We start from the raw sequence: 21,875 nt of genomic DNA, 5'->3' as shown, positions 1-21,875 counted from the left end.
TGGGAGTTTAGGCAGCGCACTGTGAAGTGATTTACACCGCTAAAGGTGAAAATGTATGTAAAGGTGAAATAAATAAACGCTAAAGGTGAAAGGTGTATATCTACCTCTAACTAAGATCCTTGCACCTGTTTAAGGGTGTAAATTATTTAATAATGTAAACGGCACTTCGATCTTGCGAGGGTGTGCCGTAGGGATCGGTAGGATAGACTCGACGGAGATCGTGAAGCGAGCGCATGTGTTGATGAGTAATCATGAGTAATCATGAGATGGGTTCTGCCGCACCTTTCTTTAGTAATCTACCCTTCACGACCGGTCGATATCGGCGATGACGTGGACTGACCCGGCGCCGAAGCAGTTTAATACCTTTGGCGCTGCGTTGCGGACCTTGCTGTGGCGAGTTCGATACGAACCACGGCGGCCGCATGTAGATAGGGTCTGAAATGCAAATATCCTCGCTTAGTTAAATTTACAGGCATGTTAAAGCAACCACATTGCAGTTTTGGCACGTAATGCGTTAGCATTTATTGTTCTTATTTAATAGATAACGTAGGTGGAGCGTCGTTCTGGCCACCGAAAAAGAACGAAAAGGAATAGCATTAAAATAAAATCGGTACGTTATACCAGGCCTGGTCCATAAAGCTCGCAAAACGTTTTTACGCTATACGAATATTGTTCGTTAGAGCCAGTTCAAGCCAATCATTTTGCTGGAAGGCGTCCGCCCAATAACACAGAGGGCACTTAAGAACAATTTTTTTTCCAATTCGGCCTTGTATAGATTCTTACGCACAACACGTAAATTGTAACTTCCCAACAATTCATGATAAATTCCGGTGCTCGGGTAGGATTGACGGTTAGTGATATTGTTATAAGAATATGTTTATTGTTATTAATATCTTTTTTTTCTTTCTTTTCAGGTAAGCCATTATTTACACGGTGCTGCATGCCAGAAGATGTCGAGCAGCCTTTGTCCGTTCATAAACTATAGACAACGGAACGCGCCATGTTTAACGTGAGTTAAGTTATGTTTCTCAGTTCTCTTTTTCTTCTGTATTACACTCTCTAGTGCGCGTACGTTAGCGAACCTTGCTTTATCGTTGCATCGCGTTCATTTCAGCTATAGTTCACTCTCGAATTGCTGAAGCATGTATAAGTTTGCGGGAAAAGTGGGGCGAACATTGTTGGCCACAATTTTAATCACATCAAAGTGAAACTCAACCAGCCATGCCTTGAATACCGTAATACACGGAATGCTAATGTTCTTTTCAGTAAACGTACGTTTTAACGCAGCTTCTCGAATAAAAAATGTAGCAACAAATGCACGCGTGTCTTAGTCAGATAGCGTAGTTGGGCTCTTGCACTATAGGTTGTTAAAAGGAAACTCCATTTTTAGTTTTAGAAAAGAAGTGCGATGTAGTTTAATACAGGTAAACACATACTGTGACACTCAGCGCCGTAGCATAATTAGTGCTGCTGAAAAAAAAAGATGTCGCGGCTTTCTGGGTAGTGCGCCATCTTTCAAATATTTTTTTTATGCGCAGTGAAGTGACGCATGGCGAATATATATATATATATATATATATATATATATATATATATATATATATATATATATATATATATATATATATATATATATATATATATATATATATATATATATATATATATATATATATTAACAGGAAGCACTCACAATGCAGTAAAAAAATCGCGTGAGAGCAACAGCTGCTTATACAAGTGCAGATATGAACGTATATACGGGTTGCTTTCGTACACTGTGCATGACGCCGAGCTCGTACGTCAAGTGCGCAAACACTTTTTTTTTTAATCTTCTTTCCGTATCCGTGTTGATTAGGGGCCAGCAACAGGACACAGTCATGAGCTCGTCTGCTAAAAGTTTCTGTGTAAACATTTGGCGGCAACCGGATGCCAGTAATGGCTGTCACTTATCAATGTGTGCTACAAAACAGACTGTCCGTCTCGAAACGTAGGCTACACAAGGAGAGAAATTAAGGGAAAACGCAGGATGCGAGCAGCTCACGAAAAACAATAACGAATACCTGGATGTCGCCTGTCCCTGCTTTAGGTGTCGCTCAGGTGGGTATGCGTCAATCAGGTTTAACCTGCGTTTCTTGCGCCGTCGTCTCGATATATCCTCCAGTATGTTTCGTGCAACTTTGTTTCAGAGTACTCTGGCGTTATGTGTGCGCTTGAATTTAATATTCATCAGTTTGTTTTACTTTATTTTTACTTTGCACTTAGCGTGCATGCGTTTGAAGATTATTATTTTTATTTATCTTTTTTTTCACCCTCGCACTTAAGTGTGCCATCGCGTCATCCATCATTCGTTTATTTATTTTTTTCTGTCTTTTCCACGTGAGTCAGCATTTCTTACTGCTAATCGTTTGTTTCTTGTAGCGCCTTTTCCCTTACATAAGTCAAGTAGAGCAGGAGGAGACACGTGCTTCCAGCCTCTCCACATAATTCCTTAGGTGATAAATCTATCCTGTCAGTTTGTTACAGCGTGAAAAATGACGATTTCTCTCAATTTTCCAGAGACGTGCGATGAGGCCCGTCGCGCACACCGAAAAATCGCCTAGCTGTCTCCGCTTTCAACCACAAAAAAAAAAAAGAAAGAAAGAAAAGCTTCCGCTGAAGAAAAAAAAGAAAAAAATAGAAGTGCCACTATATTAACGAGTAAAGTTTACGCTTAACCGAGCGAGAAATGAAATCTATTAATTTGGTGGCTCCGGGAAAAACTCTTGTTACATGACGTAAACGCTCGGCATAAAAAAAAATTGACGTTTTTCAGTACCTAATCCCATGCGGTATACTGCTGCGTAGAATTTTATAGCTCGCTACAGTGCGCTGCTTTAACGAAGTTAATAACGGGAGAGAGTTGAGAACCAAAGGGATATGATCGTCAAGCTCGTTGGCGTCGAGCTTTGCGCTGAGTTACGAAATCCGCGGGTTTGTTTGGATGCGCATTAAAAAAATATTGGGTATTGTTTCTTTCGGAATGTTATAGGTTTCGTTGCGCAGAGCGAGGTTGTCTAGTTCTTGCCGCGCTGTTTCGCAATACTAGTTTAAAGCTGCCGCGTCGGGCCACTTGCGTAACGGGGAACGTTGCAACAAGGCGAATTACTTTTAACGTGAACACTATTCGGATCGATCCCCAGTCTTTCTTTCAGCCGTGGCGGCGGGTAGTGCGGTTTAATCTTTTTTTGAACAACGTTGAACCAGTGAGCGCAAATTGTTCTGCGTGACCGAACTATAAATCGTGACAGAATAGGCTGCACATCAAGGCAGGACAAGCTTTCGGATTTAAACGAATGTGTCTGCGAAGCACACAAACTTCTCAGTGGAATAGCGCGTGGCATATATGGCTTTTATTGACCGTTTTAAGCTCCTCATACTTCGGCTCCCTCGTTCTTGGGTTACTCGGTACATGGGCCGCTGGACATGCGGCCATGCATTCTTTGTCAGTCCTAGAGATTTGGTGAATGTGGGCCTTGTTCATTAACAATCAGATTCTGAGATATTTACGCGCCCAAAACACGATCCGATATTGAGGCGCGCCGAAGTTTCCGAATAATTTTAATAATAACGGTTAGGTTTGGTTAGGTTAGCGTAAAGGCATTAGGGATTAGAAGAGTCAACTGCTGGGATAGTTGGTGATCTTGCATACTGAAAAGGTTTTGCGCCAAAAAACAACACACACAAGCGCCCGTGGTGTCGGCGTCTTTCTTGTGTGTGTTGTTTTTTTGGCGCAAAATCTTTTCGGTATGCATTAGGGTTGCTCGGCGTATTCTAAAAGTGGTTGTAAGGGCCGTCCAGCTTCGCCGGCGGCGTTTCAGCCAATCGCGTTCAACCGTGGTTGCTAAGAGGCTGTGCGTTCTAGATTTTCAATTCATTGCAGTTGTGACCTGTGCGGCAGACCTGTGTGTGTGTGTGTGTGTGTGTGTGGTGACACACACACACAAACACACACACACACGCACGCACACGCACGCACACACACACGCACGCACGCACGCACGCACACACACACACACGCACGCACGCACGCACACGCACACACGCACGCACGCACGCACACGCACGCACGCACACACACACACACACACGCACGCACGCACACGCACACACACGCACGCGCACACACACGCACACACACACACACACGCACGCACGCACGCACACACACACACACGCACGCACACACACACACACGCACGCACGCACACTGGCTCAACGAGATACGAGATACCTCAAACGAGATAACGAGGTACCTAAGAAATTAAGTTATGGGGGTTTTACGTGCCAAAACCACTTTCTGATTATGAGGTACGCCGTACTGGAGGACTTCGAAAATTTCGACCACCTGGCGCTCTTTAACGTGCACCTAAATCTAAGTACACGGGCGTTTTTGCATTTCGCCCGCATCGAAATGCGGCCACCAGAGCCGGGATTCGATCCCGTGACCTCGTGCTCAGCTGCCAACGATATACCTGAAAAATCCTTCGCATAAAATATCGATTCCCACAATGCGTGGGGTCGGCATAGAAAACGTATATGAAAAGCTCTGAATGGCGTAAAGAATTCGTGTGCGATAGGTAATCTCTTTAGGAAATAGAATGCGTAAATATAGTATAGACCACTTAGGGAACAAATAAAGGACAATTCGCAGAGTACACGAGCTCCGGAATACGTCGAAGACTTGAGTGAAGTGCACCGGTGTTACAGTAAGGTCAATAATTGGGCGACTCGGTGATTCATCATCTTGGAAAGACTGTCTTGAAGGCTGTCACGTGTGATGCATACGCAGATAAAGGAAACGTCTTCACTGTTGCTTGGTTGTGTTTCACGATACTCCCACGTTGTGTCTGCGGGTACTTTATATATGTGTGTTTCTTGAATTCACCGTGTAGGCAGCGCGGAAGGGATAGCGATATAGAAAATAGAAGGGCGCACGGCAAGCGCTGAACTAACAACGGTCAGTTCACTGCCAAGTGGGAATGAATAAATACAAAACTGCCCTCTTTGCGTGCACACGTTGATATTTATTACTCAAGACCAAATCTATCCAGGAGACCAGTTTCGCATTCAAGTAGATTGACAGAAGAAACCAATTAGCAAATTTTACATTTTTTTTCTTTTATATGGAGAGCCTCGATAATTTCTCGTGCTTTTGGATCTGTGCGCCTGGTTATGACATGCGTTCTGTCAAAAAAGCAGACTTGGATCAAGTACATGGCAGGTAAAGCACAAGTACGTCTAGCACATAACCAGGTACATGGACCTAAAAGCACGTGAAATCATAGCGTCTGTCCATATGAGAAAAAAAGAAAACATTTGCTTATCAGTATCTTCTATCAAGCTGCTTGAATGCGAATTCAGTCATCTAGAAACATTTGGCCTAAGCTAGTAGAGAATAAGGGGGGGGGGGGGGGAGGGTGCGTTCGCATACGGGCCTTTTATAATGGTATTGGCAGTTATCAATGAACTGTCAGTATTTAACGTAATAGTTATGTGGAAACCTGCAAAATGGAGACCAAGTAATTAATTTAATAATGTCAGTAGTAAGCTGAGTGCTCGCTCGGTGCACTTATTTATTATTGCCGCCGTCAATCTTGCGCACGCCTTCGTAATGAACTTGAAGCAACGCGCCCAATTTAACGCCATATTGTAATTCTTTTCTTTGATAAACCTTTCATTTGCGAGTGAGAAAGCCGTGCCCGCCTTTTGCCTTACTTATTTGGGCTTCTCTTCATTAGCGCTACCTTCCCAATGTGAAGTTGCTATGTCTCAAAGTACCTCTGGAAGGAGAGCGAGAGAGCGATTTACTCAAAGGCAGAGAGGTCGGCCTGAGTTATAACTTGCTCTGGCCTGCTAGTCTGGCCTGCTACTCTAGACTGGGGAAAAGGAACGGGGAGGAAAAGGGCTGATGAATGATGACGACGGTATGAGGAAGAGATGCGTATATACAAGTTCGCATCGTTGTGGTATCTCTAAAGCCGTACGTCTAGGTCAGTTGCTTCGAAGACTTCTCGTGAATCGGCAACCTTTTTGGATTAGTTACCGACATTCCTATGTATGCATCAAAAGAAATCAATCGACCAGTCATATACCATGCATGCAGTCACACATGGAATGTGACTGCATGCCGCCAACGTTATTCTCAGTAAATGGAAGTGTATAAGGGAGTTTGGACGCATCTGCCTCATCTAAAATCGTGGTAAAGGCGTGCCTGTGTTCTTAAATTATAGTTAATTACACTACGTACATTGTTAAAAGTGAACTCAACGTTATTTTTTTTATTTTTTGCATAGCAGCGCGATGTTACGCGTAAAAGACATTTTGACACTATCCACCACGCATTTATTAGGATTGTGAAAACGAAAATCTCGGTTTCGCTCCCACTGTGACGTACATTGCGAACCGGAAAGACGTCTCTCTCTCTCTCTCTCTCTCTCGCTTTTTTTTTCAGTTTCGCAGCTTTACCTGCCGCCTCGGAGTTTGTCGTGAGTCGTCCCTGTCAGGCACAGCGTTGTATGCGCCTCTTGGGGACAACAGCCGCGTGCTTTGGAAGCGTAGAAACGCGCAGCGAAAAAAAAAAAAGAAAACAACAATGCGCGTGGCTTGCGGGGCTGCGTCGTCAACGACGCTGAAGTACAACAGTGCTTGACAGGCCAGAACGGAATCTGCAACGACGAGAGGAAAGTCGTAATTACTCACTCGCGGAGTCGCCGGAGTGGATGGAAGAGCAAATTGCGAGCGACGGCAGCGCCCGAGGTAACTGGTTTATGAAGTCCCGGAAAATCACACTATAACCGCGACGCTAGGTCGGTGGGTCTATTGTCTACCTTGACTGTACAATGCAAGAGAGCGTCCGTGGTGTGTTACTTTCTTTTCCTTTTGCGTTCGTTTCTTTTTTTTTCTCTGTAATTGTTTTCCTTACTGGCGTATCGTCTCAGGAAGAAACAAGCCCCCCTTGCAAAAGTAAGCAAAAAGAAATATCGAATGAAAAAGAACATAGAGCTGACATTTTGAGGCCCTGTGGGCACCTTGTTTGCGATGTACTGGCTTATAGCTGTAGCCTTTTGGTGAACCGCGTGTTATTGCTCGAGGAAGCTCGAGCGGTAAACTTTTTTCGTGAAGGGGAGCTCGCTAATGATCGACGCTTCTTGCTCATAAGAAGAGGAGATGCCGGCGTAATAATTTAAATAATAAATAAAAAGCATGTAAGACCGCGCCGAACGCTGGTTTAACGATCTCGCGCGTAAGGTGTAGGGGTGTGCTAACTGTAATTTTTCCGAACGAGTGCCAAAAGCAAATCGACCGAAATTGAACGTGAAATATTTTTCGAATAATTTTTGATCAACGAACAGCCTTCTTTTTTGCCATAAATATAAAAACAAAGCTTACATCCTGGTCTTCACTATTACCAAGTTTCTGTTATTAAGCAGGACGTTATCAATTACGCTCTATCAAAAGCTGAAATTTAGCATTAAAATGAAATGATAAGGATTGTGCAGAGCTTGCGTGCTCACGCATTATCGCTGTGAAGTTTAAGTGGAAGCCTTACGAGCCCGTTAGCATCAGCGTATACCACCGAGGCTACGACGAAAATGCACGTCGACTAGCGCGATGGCAGAGCGAAAAAAAGCGCTTATTCTCTACATTTTTATTTATTTATTTATTTATTGCATCCCATCTTGCGCTATAGCAGGGGCGGCGATGACTTGATATGTCAATTGCAAGCAAACAGCCGGTCAGGGTCAAGGAACAACATTTTGGACAATGCATTCCAACGTTGAGTTGTTGAGGGGCCAAATGGCTGTGTTTGTGCACGTCAGTTCTGGATTGCAGCGGTAAAATATTTAGGTTGTAAGAGCTACTGGTGCGGAAAGGTTCAGCAGATTTAAATTACTTATCTTAGCGGGTACAGCGTGGAGAGTTAATTAGGGTGTGCAGGAACCTTACGCTTTCGTTGTGGCGATGTGTTGCCAGAGCGATTAAGCTGAGATTAGAGAGGTTAGGAGAAAGTGAAAAATCCCTATCTTAGCGACGGTAGATAAAAACGTCGCCCCAAAGACGGAACAAACGCGGTCGCTAATGATTGGTTAACAATAACTGCAGGATAGGGACTAGTCCAAAAAGAGAAACGAACAAGGAAAGCTTTGGAAGTGCCGTCAGGACCACAGGACTTCTTAAGATCGAGTTCTAACACTAAAGTAAGAGCACCGTAAAGCGTTGCAGACAGATCACTAATTGTTGAAGCTTTATCATATTGAAAAGGAGGTAGTCTGAAGTTATCTTGAGTGAAAACGGATTGAAAATATGAGTTTAAGGCACATGCGATTTTATTGGAGTTACTAGTAGACTCCCCATTACTTTCAACAAATGATATTATCAGTCCCATAAGATCAGATGGATTGCCAAATTTGTTTATTGCTTTTATAAAGATGAGGCAATGTTACTCTAGAACAAAAATCGCGAGTACGTTGTTGCTGTAGATGAGTGCCACTAATATTTCAACTAATGTTGCAATCGAGCGAATTCAGCGTTAATACCAAGTACACGCTCGGTAGCAGCCGTTGATAAACAGTATATATATAAAAAAGCAATTCCTGAACTTCATGTGTGAGCGAAACTGAGCTCGAATAATTGGGAATTAGCTAGCGACGTAGGCAGCCAGAGCTACGCGGCGTGCTCACGTGACCTCTCGTTCCCTATGTCCACCGTGGCAGGAGTGAGACTTTCTTTATTGTGCTTCAGTTTCAGAATTGAACGTGCAACGCTCGCGATGTAAAATATTCGAAAACTATTCGAAATGTAACTCTCATTCGCGACTAGTTACTATTCGATTAGAGAAACGATACGAATAGAACAATATTCGATTCGTTATTCGAAAGTTTCAAATATTCGCGCACCCTTAGTAAAGTGTGTTAAAAGTGAAACAGGAAAAACAAAGTGTTTTGGACGTTTCTTTGAAGCAGTATACTAGCAAACAGTCTGCGAAACCTAAAACAAGCTGCACGTAAAGCGCCCTTCTAATACACGGCGCGTAAGAAATGTAGTTTCATTTTGTCTTAGTTAAAGATGTTCACCTGCAACACTTATCCGTTCGCGAAACGTTCGAACTGTTGGAGAAGGAGCAGTCAGGCAGAGCAGTTTCCAGCATTTTTCTTTTTTTTTTTGTAGGGCTGAATTCGCCTGCAGTCATCGACACTCCTCTTAACTCCTGGTGCGCCAAGTTCGCCACATGTAGTGGAAAAGGGCACCCACTGCCGAATTTACTACCGTGCAGCGGCACCTCCACCAACAAACACGACTCAGCCTTGAGTCTTCATATCGTACAATTTTCCTCCTCATCTTCCTCTTCCTCACTGACGGATATGCTCTCTGCGCAGGCGCTGTATTCGCCAGCGGTTACGACAGCGTCGTCACGCGACTCATAAAACACGGCGACCGCGGATCACGAGTGAAAACCAATACAGAAAACGCTTCATTGTGCAAAATAGAAGTGAGGTGTGCAGACAGGACACAAGAGTAGAGAAGTGGACAACACGAACGCCGACTATCAACTGAAGGGAGCACTGAGGCGAAAAAATGAAAGAAGACACAAAACTCATCTGCGCACGCTCAGGAATGGTAACACCACGTGTCAATCGGGTACACGTGCTGATCTACGTGAGAGATAACTGTTAAGGCACTTAATCTTGGACACTCTTTTGTCCTGTCTGCACGCCGAACTTCTATTTTGCATAATGAATCCTTACCAACTAGCTCAGCTATCTGTCGTTCTAAACAGAAAACACTTTGCAATTAGCTAAGCCCTGTATGAAAATCAAAGAAGAAGAAGAAGAAGAAGAAGAAGAAGGAGAAGAAGAAGAAAAAGAAGAAACACCGAATGCAATGCACCCTCAGCAAATTCCCAAAAAAGCGAAAGCTGCTCAGGTTAAGATGGCCAACTCCCTGCTCCAAAAGCCCTATGCTCAAGAACGAGTGGCCACGCGTCCACTCCAGGCCAGGAAGAGGAGGCATTATAAAGTGCGAATTCTTCGTCCGCAGTTCTTTACGCGGTGGGAGACGCTGAAATTGGATCTGTGTGGAAAACTTTGCACGCTGTTTTTTTTTTTTTGCATAGTCTACGCTGTCTGCCGCACTTTTGCCACTTCACTCCAGTTTGGCCATGGGTTGAGATAAGGTGCAATTTACCGCATTGCTTCTCGACCATGTTTGTCGTTCTGACCCTCGCATAGCTCCAGTCGAGTTAATACAAGAGGACATATATACAGCGTGTTCCACGTAACTTTAGCCAAACTTTTAAAATATGCAAATACCACGTAGCTGGGCAGAACCAAGGCAATGTGGTTTGTCGTGCTTGGAGATACCCAGATTATTTATTGCATTCCGCCTAATTACATAATTACTCTTAACGAAATAATGAACTTATCAAGCATTATTATATTACATTATGAAAATTGTCAATGAGAAAATTGTTGGGCAACATGGATAACTCTCGTTACATCTTTCTGTTGCTCTATACTGGCTACATAAAAGTGTTTTCCGAGCGTGAAAGAAGCCCGTGAATACACGCAAAGTGCCTCGAGCACCTAGTCGCGCGGCAATTTTCGTGCATTTGCGCGCTTCTTTCACGCTCGGGATAAGCACTTTTATAGTACGTGTTGAGGAACAGAAAGCTGTGTCGGTTGTTTTTCATGTTGCTCTGCATTCTTGTCATTGACCCTGTTAATCGAATTATAATATTTGAGCAGGCGATTGATTAATTAAGACTAATTATGTAATTACGCGCTATGCAAAAATCAATCTGAGCGCCTCCAAGCGACGGCAAACAACATTGCCTTGGGTTTGCCCAGCTACGAGGCATTTGCATATTTTTAAAGTTTGGCTAAGGTTACGTGGCGCATCCTGTACCTAACCTGTTCTGTGGATCATGCGAAAATGTCGACCAAAAGGAAGACGACACGTATGCACATGTTTTTTTACCAAGCAGTTCACCGAGCTCCAGTAATCTGTCGAAGACCATGCCCCGGTCGCAACGGGCCGTCTTCCTTTCAGGGATATATATATATATATATATATATATATATATATATATATATATATATATATATATATATATATATATATATATATATATATAGTTGTAAGATAGGACTTGCTTACATTTGCATTGCTATGTGAGCATGGCCACGTTGTAAAGCGCAAAAATATTTCGGCGACTTTTTGGTCGCGGTCCAACCTTTATCAATATAAATGCTTGTCAAAGGCCCGTCACCGGCCGAACGTCGAAGCATTTTTTTTACGACATGAACTTTATATATATATATATATATATATATATATATATATATATATATATATAAATATATATATATATATATATATATATATATATATATATATATATATATATATATATATATATATATATATATATATATATATATATATATATATATATATATCCGCACGCTGCGGTTCGTGGCTTAAGAAATACACTATCGGAAACGCTGTTTGCGCAACAGCTTCGCTTTTGCGTAAACAAAGGCTTCAGCTTTGCCCGTTTGCAGTGGAATGGAGACGCCTCTCGGTATAGACTGGATCTCAAATAAAAACATAAACACTGCTTTTCCTTCTTTTTATTTGTTTGTTTGTTTCTTTCCTATAAGAGACTTATCGAACTTGACGAAACGAGTTTCGACTCCTTTGCTACGTTTTGCAGGCGGTATAGACGTGGCGGGAAGCGATTGGCAACTTCGTTACTACGGGACCTCATCTACGTGTTATCTGCACGTTCGCAGATTAAAACATGAGCGCAGCTCGGAAACCCCCTCTTATCGTAGCGAAAACAATACAGCCTGCTTAGCTAGGGGTGTTTCTTATAACTCGTTGGCTGCCTTGGGGCGTAATCCTCTGGACATCATTATTGAGCAGCCTTGCGCAAGACGAACGTAAACGAGTACCGAAAGGATTTGAGATCAGAGAGGTTTATCGTATTACATCATGTGCCCGCTCATGCTTATCTCCTGTCCGCATCCGCGCACCGTTCCTTAAGCTGTAGCTAGTGCCTTAAGAGAAGCAGTTGCTAGGCCATAATTGCTGCAGGATGCTTAGCAGTCTCTGGAGCAAAAAAAGAAAGAAATGAAGGAAAAGACAGAAAGGGCAAGATTAGCACGGTTACTGACTGGCTTAGTTCAAGGGAAAGCGAAGTATTACGCGCACGATTGAGCTATGCAAGTGAAAGAAGGCAAAGGCTTGATTGTATACGCGGCAAGACACGCAGTATGTCTATATACTTCGGGGTTGTTTTCCGTGTGCGGGCTTCCTGAATGATCCGTAACATTATTACTTGTAAAAAAAAAGTCCACAAGTTTTCCACATTTCAATGGCCAGCACATTTAAACTGTACGCAACGCGTGATAGCTTTGGAAGAAAATCGCAGTTTCACTCGAAAGGCGAAACATCGATCGCGACAGGAAATGAATAGGTAGCCATAATAAGTAAGGGTGGTAATTTCATCGGTCGCACAAACTGGTAAATCCTCGCTTACTAACTAAATTATCAAGCATGGTGTCAGTGCGCAGAGACAAACATGCATGCATCGCGTTCGATGACCACGGACACTCGCTGTCAAAACGCTGGCGTGAGGAAACACGGCAGCAGCAGCGAGCGAAGAGACCTTCGTGCTGTCTATTGCTTCAACGCAAACTGAGCGGCAAGAGCACAGCACACGCAAAGCTACGAGCCGTCGGCCCACCTAGACTATGTCACCAAAGCAGATCGCTTTCAAGTCCGCGCAACCGCGTCATACGCAGTGAGCGTTTCTGGCGTTCTCGAATCTCGGTGTTTTCTTTCGCCCTTGGAATTTCCTTAGCATGGTGCCTGCCTTGGCTATTTGGTGCTTACCGACAAGTTTGGCCAGCCTAATGCTGCACTGGGATGAGAAACAAGTGGCATTCCGCTTTTTCTTCCTGTCGCCGCTGTGTAACATTGTGCCAGCCGAAACCTGGCACTTCAACGCGGCGTCGTTTGTGAAGGTCTGATCGCATACCTCTTTCCCTTCATAACTGCTATACATTTTAACAAACGTCGTTCTGTCAGGCTGTCTGTAACACAAACACACACACACACACACACACACACACACACACACACACACACACACACACACACACACACACACACACACACACACACACACACACACACACACACACGCACACACACACGCGTCGAGGCGCGTCGACGCGCCAACGCATTAGCCGTGGCTCGCGAGAAATGGCGGTCAGCATCTCTGACTCGCGTCTACAGAGGACGTGCCCGAGCGTGCGCTCACTCCTGGCTAGAGGCTCTGGCACATTTCGCTTCGGACTGAGCTTAATTAATAGCGCTTCTAAATCCTTAAAGAATAAATAATTGAATTCAGGGGTGCTACATGCCAGAACCACGTGCCACAAAGCTGCCGTCTAAAGCCGAAAACTGTACGTGACTGATCACCGGCAGTGATGTATATTCGGTTCTAGTGTTTCTTTATCTTGCGCTTGTCGTGCACTGGGTGTCTTTTTGTCGTGTTCAGAACTAAAACTTGTGAGTCCATTCACCGGCGCATTCGCGATCGTATCCGATGGCATTCGTCTACAGCAAGGGTACGGGACCACCGATCCTTTTTCATTTGTCTATTTAACCTCTTTGTGAGAGGGAGCTGCCTTTTTTGACAACATATATATCTAATTATGCTCTATGTTTTGAGTGAGGCAGATCAAGGTAAACACTGGTGTTGAATTAATGTCGCAATGCAGGCTTTGTCAGATCGTACCTGTCAGCATGCAATGCGGAAACGTGCAGTTCAAAAGAGAAGACGACAAAAGAAACGTGGTCCTGCCACCTATACTTCTGGCTTGTGGGCGTGTTTGTTCTCCTAGTTTGCGTGTTGTGAAGGTCAGTGTCGACGTTACGAAGTGCGACCTCGTTTTATTTTTCTTTAGCGTCATACGAACGCAAGATCATTCGACGGACGTCAGAACAATGTAGCATGACGAGGCGCCTGCCTCATCGACGCTTCGTGCGGGCGTCCTCCTAGTTAATCAATTTCGCGCACGCTCGTCCTTTTCTGTTTTTCTCTGTTTTCGGTAGTAATTGAATTTATCTGCCATACCGCTTCCATTTATTTCGGCAGCGAGCTCTTTTGACAGCGGGAACTTCTGTCTCCACTCGGCTTGGAATAACCTTACAACAGATATCGCGCCGAGTTTTATGAACAAACAATCGCTGTCGTTCATAGCGTTCTTTTTTACGAGGAATAAAACAGGAAATGTTCGGGAAACGTGAGGGGAGGCGCAAACGGCATTAAAATCAGACGCCTCTGACCTTGATCGTTTTATCCTTTCATTCTGTTTCCGGCCAGCTGCTTCCGAGCAAAACGTCGGTGCACCGAGACGCCTGTACACCTTTCGTTTATTTGCGTATATTCTGACGCCTTTCTTTTTCTGTAGCCGGCATTCAAAGTCCGCTCATTTCCCTCTCCGGCTTGATATGTCCCCATATACGTCGTCTCACTGCGTAAAAAAACAGCGGCTGCGAATATTCTCTTTTCGGGCGCGAAATCAAACGCGCACCCCGTTCCACCGTCGACCTTATTGTTATGCATGATGCGGGCGACTCGCGAAGTTCCGCTGTCGGTTTGTTTGTTGGTGTCTTTCTGCTTCTCGCCTTTATCCCTGTTCGTTTCTGTTCTGTTCTGTACTGTTCTGTGCTGTTCTTTCTTTCTTCCTTTCTTTCTTTCTTTCTTTCTTTCTTTCTTTCTTTCTTTCTTTCTTTCTTTCTTTCTTTCTTTCTTTCTTTCTTTCTTTCCTTCTTTCTTTCTTTCTTTCTTTCTTTCTTTCTTTCTTTCTTTCTTTCTTTCTTTTTGTTTCGTGCGACTTCTTTGTCGAGGCTGCATGCGGACGAGCTTGCTCCTGTCATGCTACTCGACAAACGGCGAGCAGCCTCGTGGCCTGGAGCGGAAAATGGGCGTGCTTGCGCCCAAAGATAACATCACGTCACTCCTTCTTGGAACTAAGGATGCACACGTGCAAGCGAAAAGAAAGTACAAGAAATAGAGAGAAAGAGAGAGAGAGAGAGAGAGAGAGAGAGAGAGAGAGAGAGAGATCAGGGCACTGCATAGCAGCAGCATTCCACAGTACCAACAATACCGAACGAACACTCACAATCCTTTACACGCGTCGATGCCTCGAGAAAGAATAGCCTATGGTAGCTCTGAGGCTCGCCTATATACGCACAGCCTGCTTTCGGATAGCTCTAGGGGAATGAAAATTGGGATGGTGTGAGGGAGGGGAGGGGGGCAGGGGAGGCGGGGGTTAGCGTGCGGGCTCTGCGGTACAGCGGTGGTTGGGCAGACAGGCCGCTGGTTGTCCTCCCCTCCGCTTCGCGCGCTTCGCTTATATTGATGGATATCGGAGCCCCGGGCAGTGCGGCTCTGGTTGCGCGTGTTTGTGTATGTTTGTGGCTACGACGACGTAGGGATGCGGGCTCCTCCTTGTACGCGCGCGCGCTCGTCATCGTCGAAGTGCGAACGTCAGGCTGCATGACAATCTCGCGGAAGAAGCACTCTCGCCCTATACACACTGCACATACCGGGGAGACACAAAAGATTGGCACGTTCGCGAAAGCTGCACCGCCTGCGTGCACAGTGTGTGTGCAGCGTGTGTGTGTGCGTGCGTGCGTGCGTGTGTGCGTGCGTGTGTGCGTGCGTGTGTTTGTGTTTGTGTGTGTGTTTGTGTGTGTGTGCGTGCGTGTGTGCGTGTGTGCGTGTGTGTGTGTGTGTTTGTGTTTGTGTTTGTGTTTGCATAGGCTTCTCACTGCTTTGCTGCGCTTGCCTGCAGTGATCGTGCTTGCGCCTTCGAAGTGACAGGCTTTCGACGACGCCAGTATAGAAGGGGATGCCACTGCGTCCATCGATGATACGACCGCCGTTCTTGCCGTACTTGTAGACCCATGGGAAAGCGCGGGCGCACGGGCTGCCGGAAGGGAACAAAAGGTCGTGTCGGTGGATTTATGAGACGTCCAAGTAAATGCCGCCACAAAGACTTCTCTTGCCTGTGCGTTTTGTAGCCCGCGGGTCTTGGAACAGAGAGAGGTACACAGAGGCCTTTTGGTTAGTTCTTCTTCTGGTTGCGAACAAGACACGCCCTTGAGGCGATACTGGGCTGCTTTATTTTAGCACGTTGTAGCATTCTTGTTTCTTGAACAAACGTGTTATTTTGGCCTAAGGGTGGCGACAGCATTGTGTTTCTGCGTATCAGTGCTTTTATGTTTACCCGTTCCTAGTACGTAAATAGTGGGCCCTCAAATATTCTACGTATCTGTGGTGGCGAGAAATAAACAAAGCTTTGTTTGCAGAGCCTGGATTGAGAGCGGATGAACAGCTAAATGAAGCTAAAAATGTTTTAGCGATGTTTGACCTAATGAGGGCCCCTGGGTACAGGAGTTCCTAAACGAAATTAGGGAAGAAAACAACACCAAAGGACATCGGCCAGAGCAAACACTCTCCTTTCGGTACAGCGGTACAGCGGTATAAAGTACAGCGGCAAACTGAGCACGTGCACAGGAGTGCAACTATATTTAGCCTCAATGCGTTTTTGCTTATATCTCGCCTCGCCGCAAACAAGTGAATGCGAGGTCTGTCTGTTGAATTTTACTGCTTCAAACTGACCTCTTAAATCTACGCGCTCGCATTGGGTTCATAACTGCATGCTAAGAAGCCGTAAGAAGTTGTGACGCAGCATGATGACGACGATAGTGCTTTACATTCAGAAAAGTACATATCTTTTGGCTGCGACCATCGATGATATCATCCTGAAATGTAGTAAAAAAAAAGCGTAAAAATATCTCGACACCCTGCGTACCCGAAAAAGGGCGCGTTGCTAAGATTGGTGAGTCTCATGCGCGTAGGCATATGCATGTGAAAACTTGCCAGCACTGCGATCACGTGATTTTGTTTCCACTCCAGGGCACGTATAGGCATGGCCGACGTGGTTTTCTTAGGCCATCGAAAACGTTTTGATGCTTCGCTACCGTGCTACAGGAGTTTAACCGAACGACGTTTGTACATAACAGTTTCTTGCGAACTGTTTTATGCAAGCATAATGGCAGACAAGTGATGTTGCTCATGACGATTTATTTTATTCAGGCCTCATTAAAAAAAAAACTATTCTTTTGTCGAAAAGAAACACTTCAGCACAGAGTGACGACGTACGGAGAAATAAAAGAAAGATGCATGACGCTATACTTAGATGCAGTTCCGTCTACTTAACGGAGGCACATCGCATCTGATGGTTGCTTTGCGTGAGAGGGGCATTGCTTGGAGTTCCTCCCAATAAATCCTCCTCACCGGTCAGCACCATTGACGCAGGAGTTACTAGATAGAGTTTCATTTGACAGTCAATGCAGTGCCGCTCTCTGTGCCTACTTCTTTTACTCGCAGCGATGCGCCTTTGTTGCGCCGACGTCAGCGATTAATCTACGTTCGGGCCTACGGGACGAAAACGCCTCTCGCACTAAGGTATGGATAGCCTTCAGATAATAAATCGAAGGAAACGGATGGAGCTCCAATGCTTTCATCGTTTTGTGAAGCAAAGTAATGAACAGCTTTCTTCATACAGAAGTAATGCTTGAAGCTGGCAGATGATCTCCGAGTCAACTAGTCTAGAGCACTCAATCAAGGGATTATTAGCGGTTTTTCGTTCTTTTCTTTTTTCTTTGTGCGCTGCCACTAAATTCACATACATAGTAGGGTGAATGTGCGAGGGTCTAATAAAGGCAAAGTGTGTAGTGACATATAAGCAGTGTTTCAAGACTGCCTCAATGAGTAATTGACGGTAAGTTTGTTTTCATTCCAACTGCACATCAAGATCTCTGGCGCATGAGAAAAACTAGCAAAATTGCTCTGCGCATGATAACCTCCAGTTTTCGTGTGACATCTTTGTTCCCGTGGCCTTCTCATGCGTATAAGTGTGGCAAAATGACGCTGAAATAGGGCAGTTACCAATGCAAGTCCCATTACGGTTTGCCTGGTACCTCCTCCACTGCCAGCTTTCGTCACGTTGTTCCTTATTTTACCGCAGTGCAGAAGTTCCTGTCTTCACGTCGCTTTTCTCTGGACAGTCCTGGCGAAAGAACGGCTCCCCTTTTTTCCGCCCTTCATGATACGTCAGCGGTTATAAATGATGTTCGCTGACGTCGTCAGTGTAATTACTCGATCGGTCTTCGTCATCACTCATGCGTCTGACAGTTGGCCGGTGGCGCGGTGTCGCTTCAAGGATGGTAGCGGTCAAGTACATTTATACGACCACGGTTTTGAACCGTTTTGGTGCGGTGATAAAATTTTAACTGCGCTGAGCGCGAACCATGACGATGCTAGCGCTCACACTGCCAGACGTTAGCGGCCGAAGATGGAGCAGGTGTAATGATAAGTATCGAGAATATCATTCGTGGCATACGCTCTGCTCCGACATAAAAGTATAACGATAAGTGCTGATAAACAAGGAAACTGAAATAGCTAGAAAGATTGCGTTTTTCACGAGAGCAGAAAAATACTAACAATAAACATTTTTTCCTGTACCTTTCTCTTTTTTTTTGTAGGAAAGCTCTATGCCATAATGAATTAGTTGCGCCAGGATTGCAACCTCACTGGGCTATAGATTTGCGCTGTTTCAAAGCAGATGCCAATAAATAATAATAATAATAATAATAATAATAATAATAATAATAATAATAATAATAATAATAATAATAATAATAATAATAACCAAACACTTGGCAGAGGCGTTGGAACCAGAGAGAGAGAGAGAAGGGAAGAAGGAAAGGCAGAGAGGTTAACCAGACTGAGTTGGAACCAGAACACCACGGCATCCTGGTGTTCTAATTTTTAGCACTAATGTTCTAGTGCTAACGCTAACTTCTAGTACTCATGTTCTAATACAAATTTTTTTCTGCACCTTCTTTTTTTCTTTCTTTCTTACATATATTTCTTTTTTCACGAGCGTCGCGTTCTTTGGTCACCGCCTTTTCTACTCTTACTTGGTTAACGACGACGAGAGAACAGTACGTTGGTTTGCTTCATTGGTGCGAACAAGGAGGTACACAAGTGCCGTACACAAAGCTGACGCTGCAAGCCTTGTCTAAAGAAACTAGTCACGTCCTGCCCGCGCACAACGCCACCAAATTTTTTCCATCAGCAAGAGTCACAGGAGTGCACATGCCGGAATGGTTGCCGCACGTCGAGGACTTGACCGCCTTGAAGTAAGTTTAAATTCAGGACGCCAGCCGAACAACAGCTGAAATTCTTAAAACGTGACATTTGTCCATTTTGTTTCTTGGACTTGTGTCTGATCTTAAAAGCGCTCGTTTTCTGTAACAAGCAGGTGTTAAAAAAGTAACAACAAAACAAATAATTTTCTGAGGTGCGCTAATGTCCTTTGAGCCTAGTACGCGAACCAGTCGCCTGCGCTATCTTCGAAACACGTCACGCATATATATATATATATATATATATATATATATATATATATATATATATATATATACATATATATATATAAGCTTGCTTACTTCAACTTTCGCTGGGATGATGACTGCAGCAGCAGACCTGCTTAGTTTTACTGAACCTCCTGTGCGGACATGTTGCCGGAATCTGCGGACGTTGTTAATATGGTCCATAGTTGCTTGCTTCGAACCTTGCAACGGTGCTCCAGCTTTCTGTCTGATGCCTGAAATAGTCAATTGTACTTGCGGCAGGTGCAGACACCACAAATTCATGTCTGACCAGATCGACTGGTGTAGAGTTTGCGGCACTCTGTGCTGCAATTCATTTCATTAATCAGGAAGCACCGCAACAATGGACCGTTTTAGTGATTCCAAGGCAGCCCTTCAGTGAATACAATGCCCAATGTGCCAGGGACCTAATGAACAATTGCAGAAATGCGACAGATATGCCATTGCAGCCATGGCAAGGGACAATATTTCAATGGTTTCCAGGACATTGTAACATCAGCGGGAACGACCACTCCGACAAAGCCGTTCGATTTACTAGTGAAAGTGGCAAATATGTTTTGATCCTGCTTTCGCGAACAGACGCTGCGGCTGGGCTGCGATGGATGTCCCGCGATTGTACTTTGCCCCGGTGGGACTCGAACGTTATCACCGTGAGCCGTTTGCGTTCGTTGTCTCCGGATATACGGATGCATCTACCGCCTGGGTTACCACGACGTGAACAGACCATGATCTACCGTCTGTGGCAGGCGTTGCATTTACCAACCCTTATGCCTTCCGTATTTGAATGGCAATTAAGCAGCCCGACGTGCGTCAGATGCAGCTGTTAAGGGACGCTCGCACACGTTATCTTTGTCTGCCCGCACCATGGCACCGAGAGGCAAGGGATGTGTAGAGTGATGGATCCCCAATTGGACAATCTTCCGCTATTATAACAACAAGCTCTAGGCAAGTGTTCCCAAGGAACATCCGCGCAGAAGGCCTTATTCGCGTTCCTAAGATTACTGCGGTCTACGGGCCTTCACGATAGACTTTAAGGAAGCTGCCCCTACCGCTCTGAAGTGTAGGCGGTTTGTTAGTGCTCGTCTCTCTTTCTCTCGCTCTCTCCCTTCCACTCCCTTTATCTTTTCATTCCCGTAATCATTCCACCCATGCTGAATAGCCTACTGCAACTAACCTACCCGCCTTTCTGTGCATGCTTTCTTTCTCTCTTCACTCTTTCTTGCAGACGTGGTCCCGCATGGGTTGCAGAAAATAGTGCTAGCCTTTCCTCCTTACCCACAAGAACCACTTCTCTCTCTCTATTACAGAAACTCAATGGTGTTGACAGGAGGATTTAGAAATGGGCTTGTCGTCGTTTTAACTTTCGCGTATGCAGTACGTCTGTCAGCCATTTCACCAAAAAGAAGTAAGGTTTTGCAAAAACCTATGTCCGTATTAACATTTCATGACAGTGTGACAGGCGCGCCGAACGTTTCAGCTTCAGCGGCTTATATCGAACACGTGCAGATGGGCTTCTGTGCACACCCCCATTTCTGTGGCGCCGCCTTACGTTGTGCAGGCATCAGTGGGTGCGTACGCATTCAGACTTGTCAGTTTGGTATGTCTTATCACATATACGGACGGCTATTTCAAGTTACCTTCGGTGTGGCAGCTTCTTTCGGAAGCGCAAAACTTGAAGTCAGTCTTCTTTATCGGGGATACCTTTAGTGAGCTTGATATACAGCGAGACGGCTGGGCAGCCCGGTTCCTTGTAAGGAAGTCCCCGTTTTCAGCTCCTTTATTCTCCGCCCATTGGGCAACGATCGCCGCTCAGAGAAAATGTCACGTTCTCCTCAGGCTTCGTCGGTAAAAATTGACGTAAGTCCGTGCTTTTCTGTGGGGGAGACATTAAAGTGCAATTATTTTTTTCCAGAGGGAGTTTTCTTAGAAACGACGTTAGGTAAATGGGAGAGAGGGAGAAGGAGAGGAGAGAGAGAGAGAGAGAGACGAAATAAAGGAGAAAAGCAGGGAGGTCAGGCGGAACGGAAAAATCCGGTTCGCTACTCTACACTGAAAAACGGAGGAGGCGGTGGGGTAGAAAGATAAGAAAAGAGAATGAAGAACATTAGGACACTGCATGATGTCACTGCTATACTGGAGCCGCGCTGCCAACCGTTGTCTTTCCTTCTTGCGTTCTTTTTTTTTCATTCGACGAAATAGTTTGTGCGTCTGACGTACCGAGTGAAAAAAGCGCTGAATAAGCATCGCAAATCACATATAGAACAATATTCATCAACTAAAGAAATTGTGCC

General features: G+C 44.8%; 1 protein-coding gene across 4 annotated transcripts in view; it reads left to right on the top strand.

Annotated features, from left to right (window-relative positions):
- LOC135916881 (adenylate cyclase type 8-like) overlaps window positions 1-21,875 on the top strand; it is a 729,759-nt gene that overhangs the window by 374,580 nt on the left and 333,304 nt on the right. The window contains exon 1 of one of the 4 annotated variants that reach the window (XM_070535964.1): window positions 936-1,009. The exons of the other annotated variants lie outside the window; for them this stretch is intronic. Within the exon in view, the coding sequence (XP_070392065.1) occupies window positions 951-1,009 (59 nt within the window). The 5' untranslated portion in view covers window positions 936-950. Of the gene's footprint in view, window positions 1-935; window positions 1,010-21,875 lie in introns of those variants that run through there. 4 annotated transcript variants of the gene reach the window in all.

Source organism: Dermacentor albipictus, chromosome 3 (genome assembly GCF_038994185.2).
Source record: "Dermacentor albipictus isolate Rhodes 1998 colony chromosome 3, USDA_Dalb.pri_finalv2, whole genome shotgun sequence".
In the NCBI taxonomy this organism is placed as follows: Eukaryota; Metazoa; Arthropoda; class Arachnida; order Ixodida; family Ixodidae; genus Dermacentor; species Dermacentor albipictus.
This window is presented reverse-complemented; position numbering and strand designations above follow the sequence as displayed.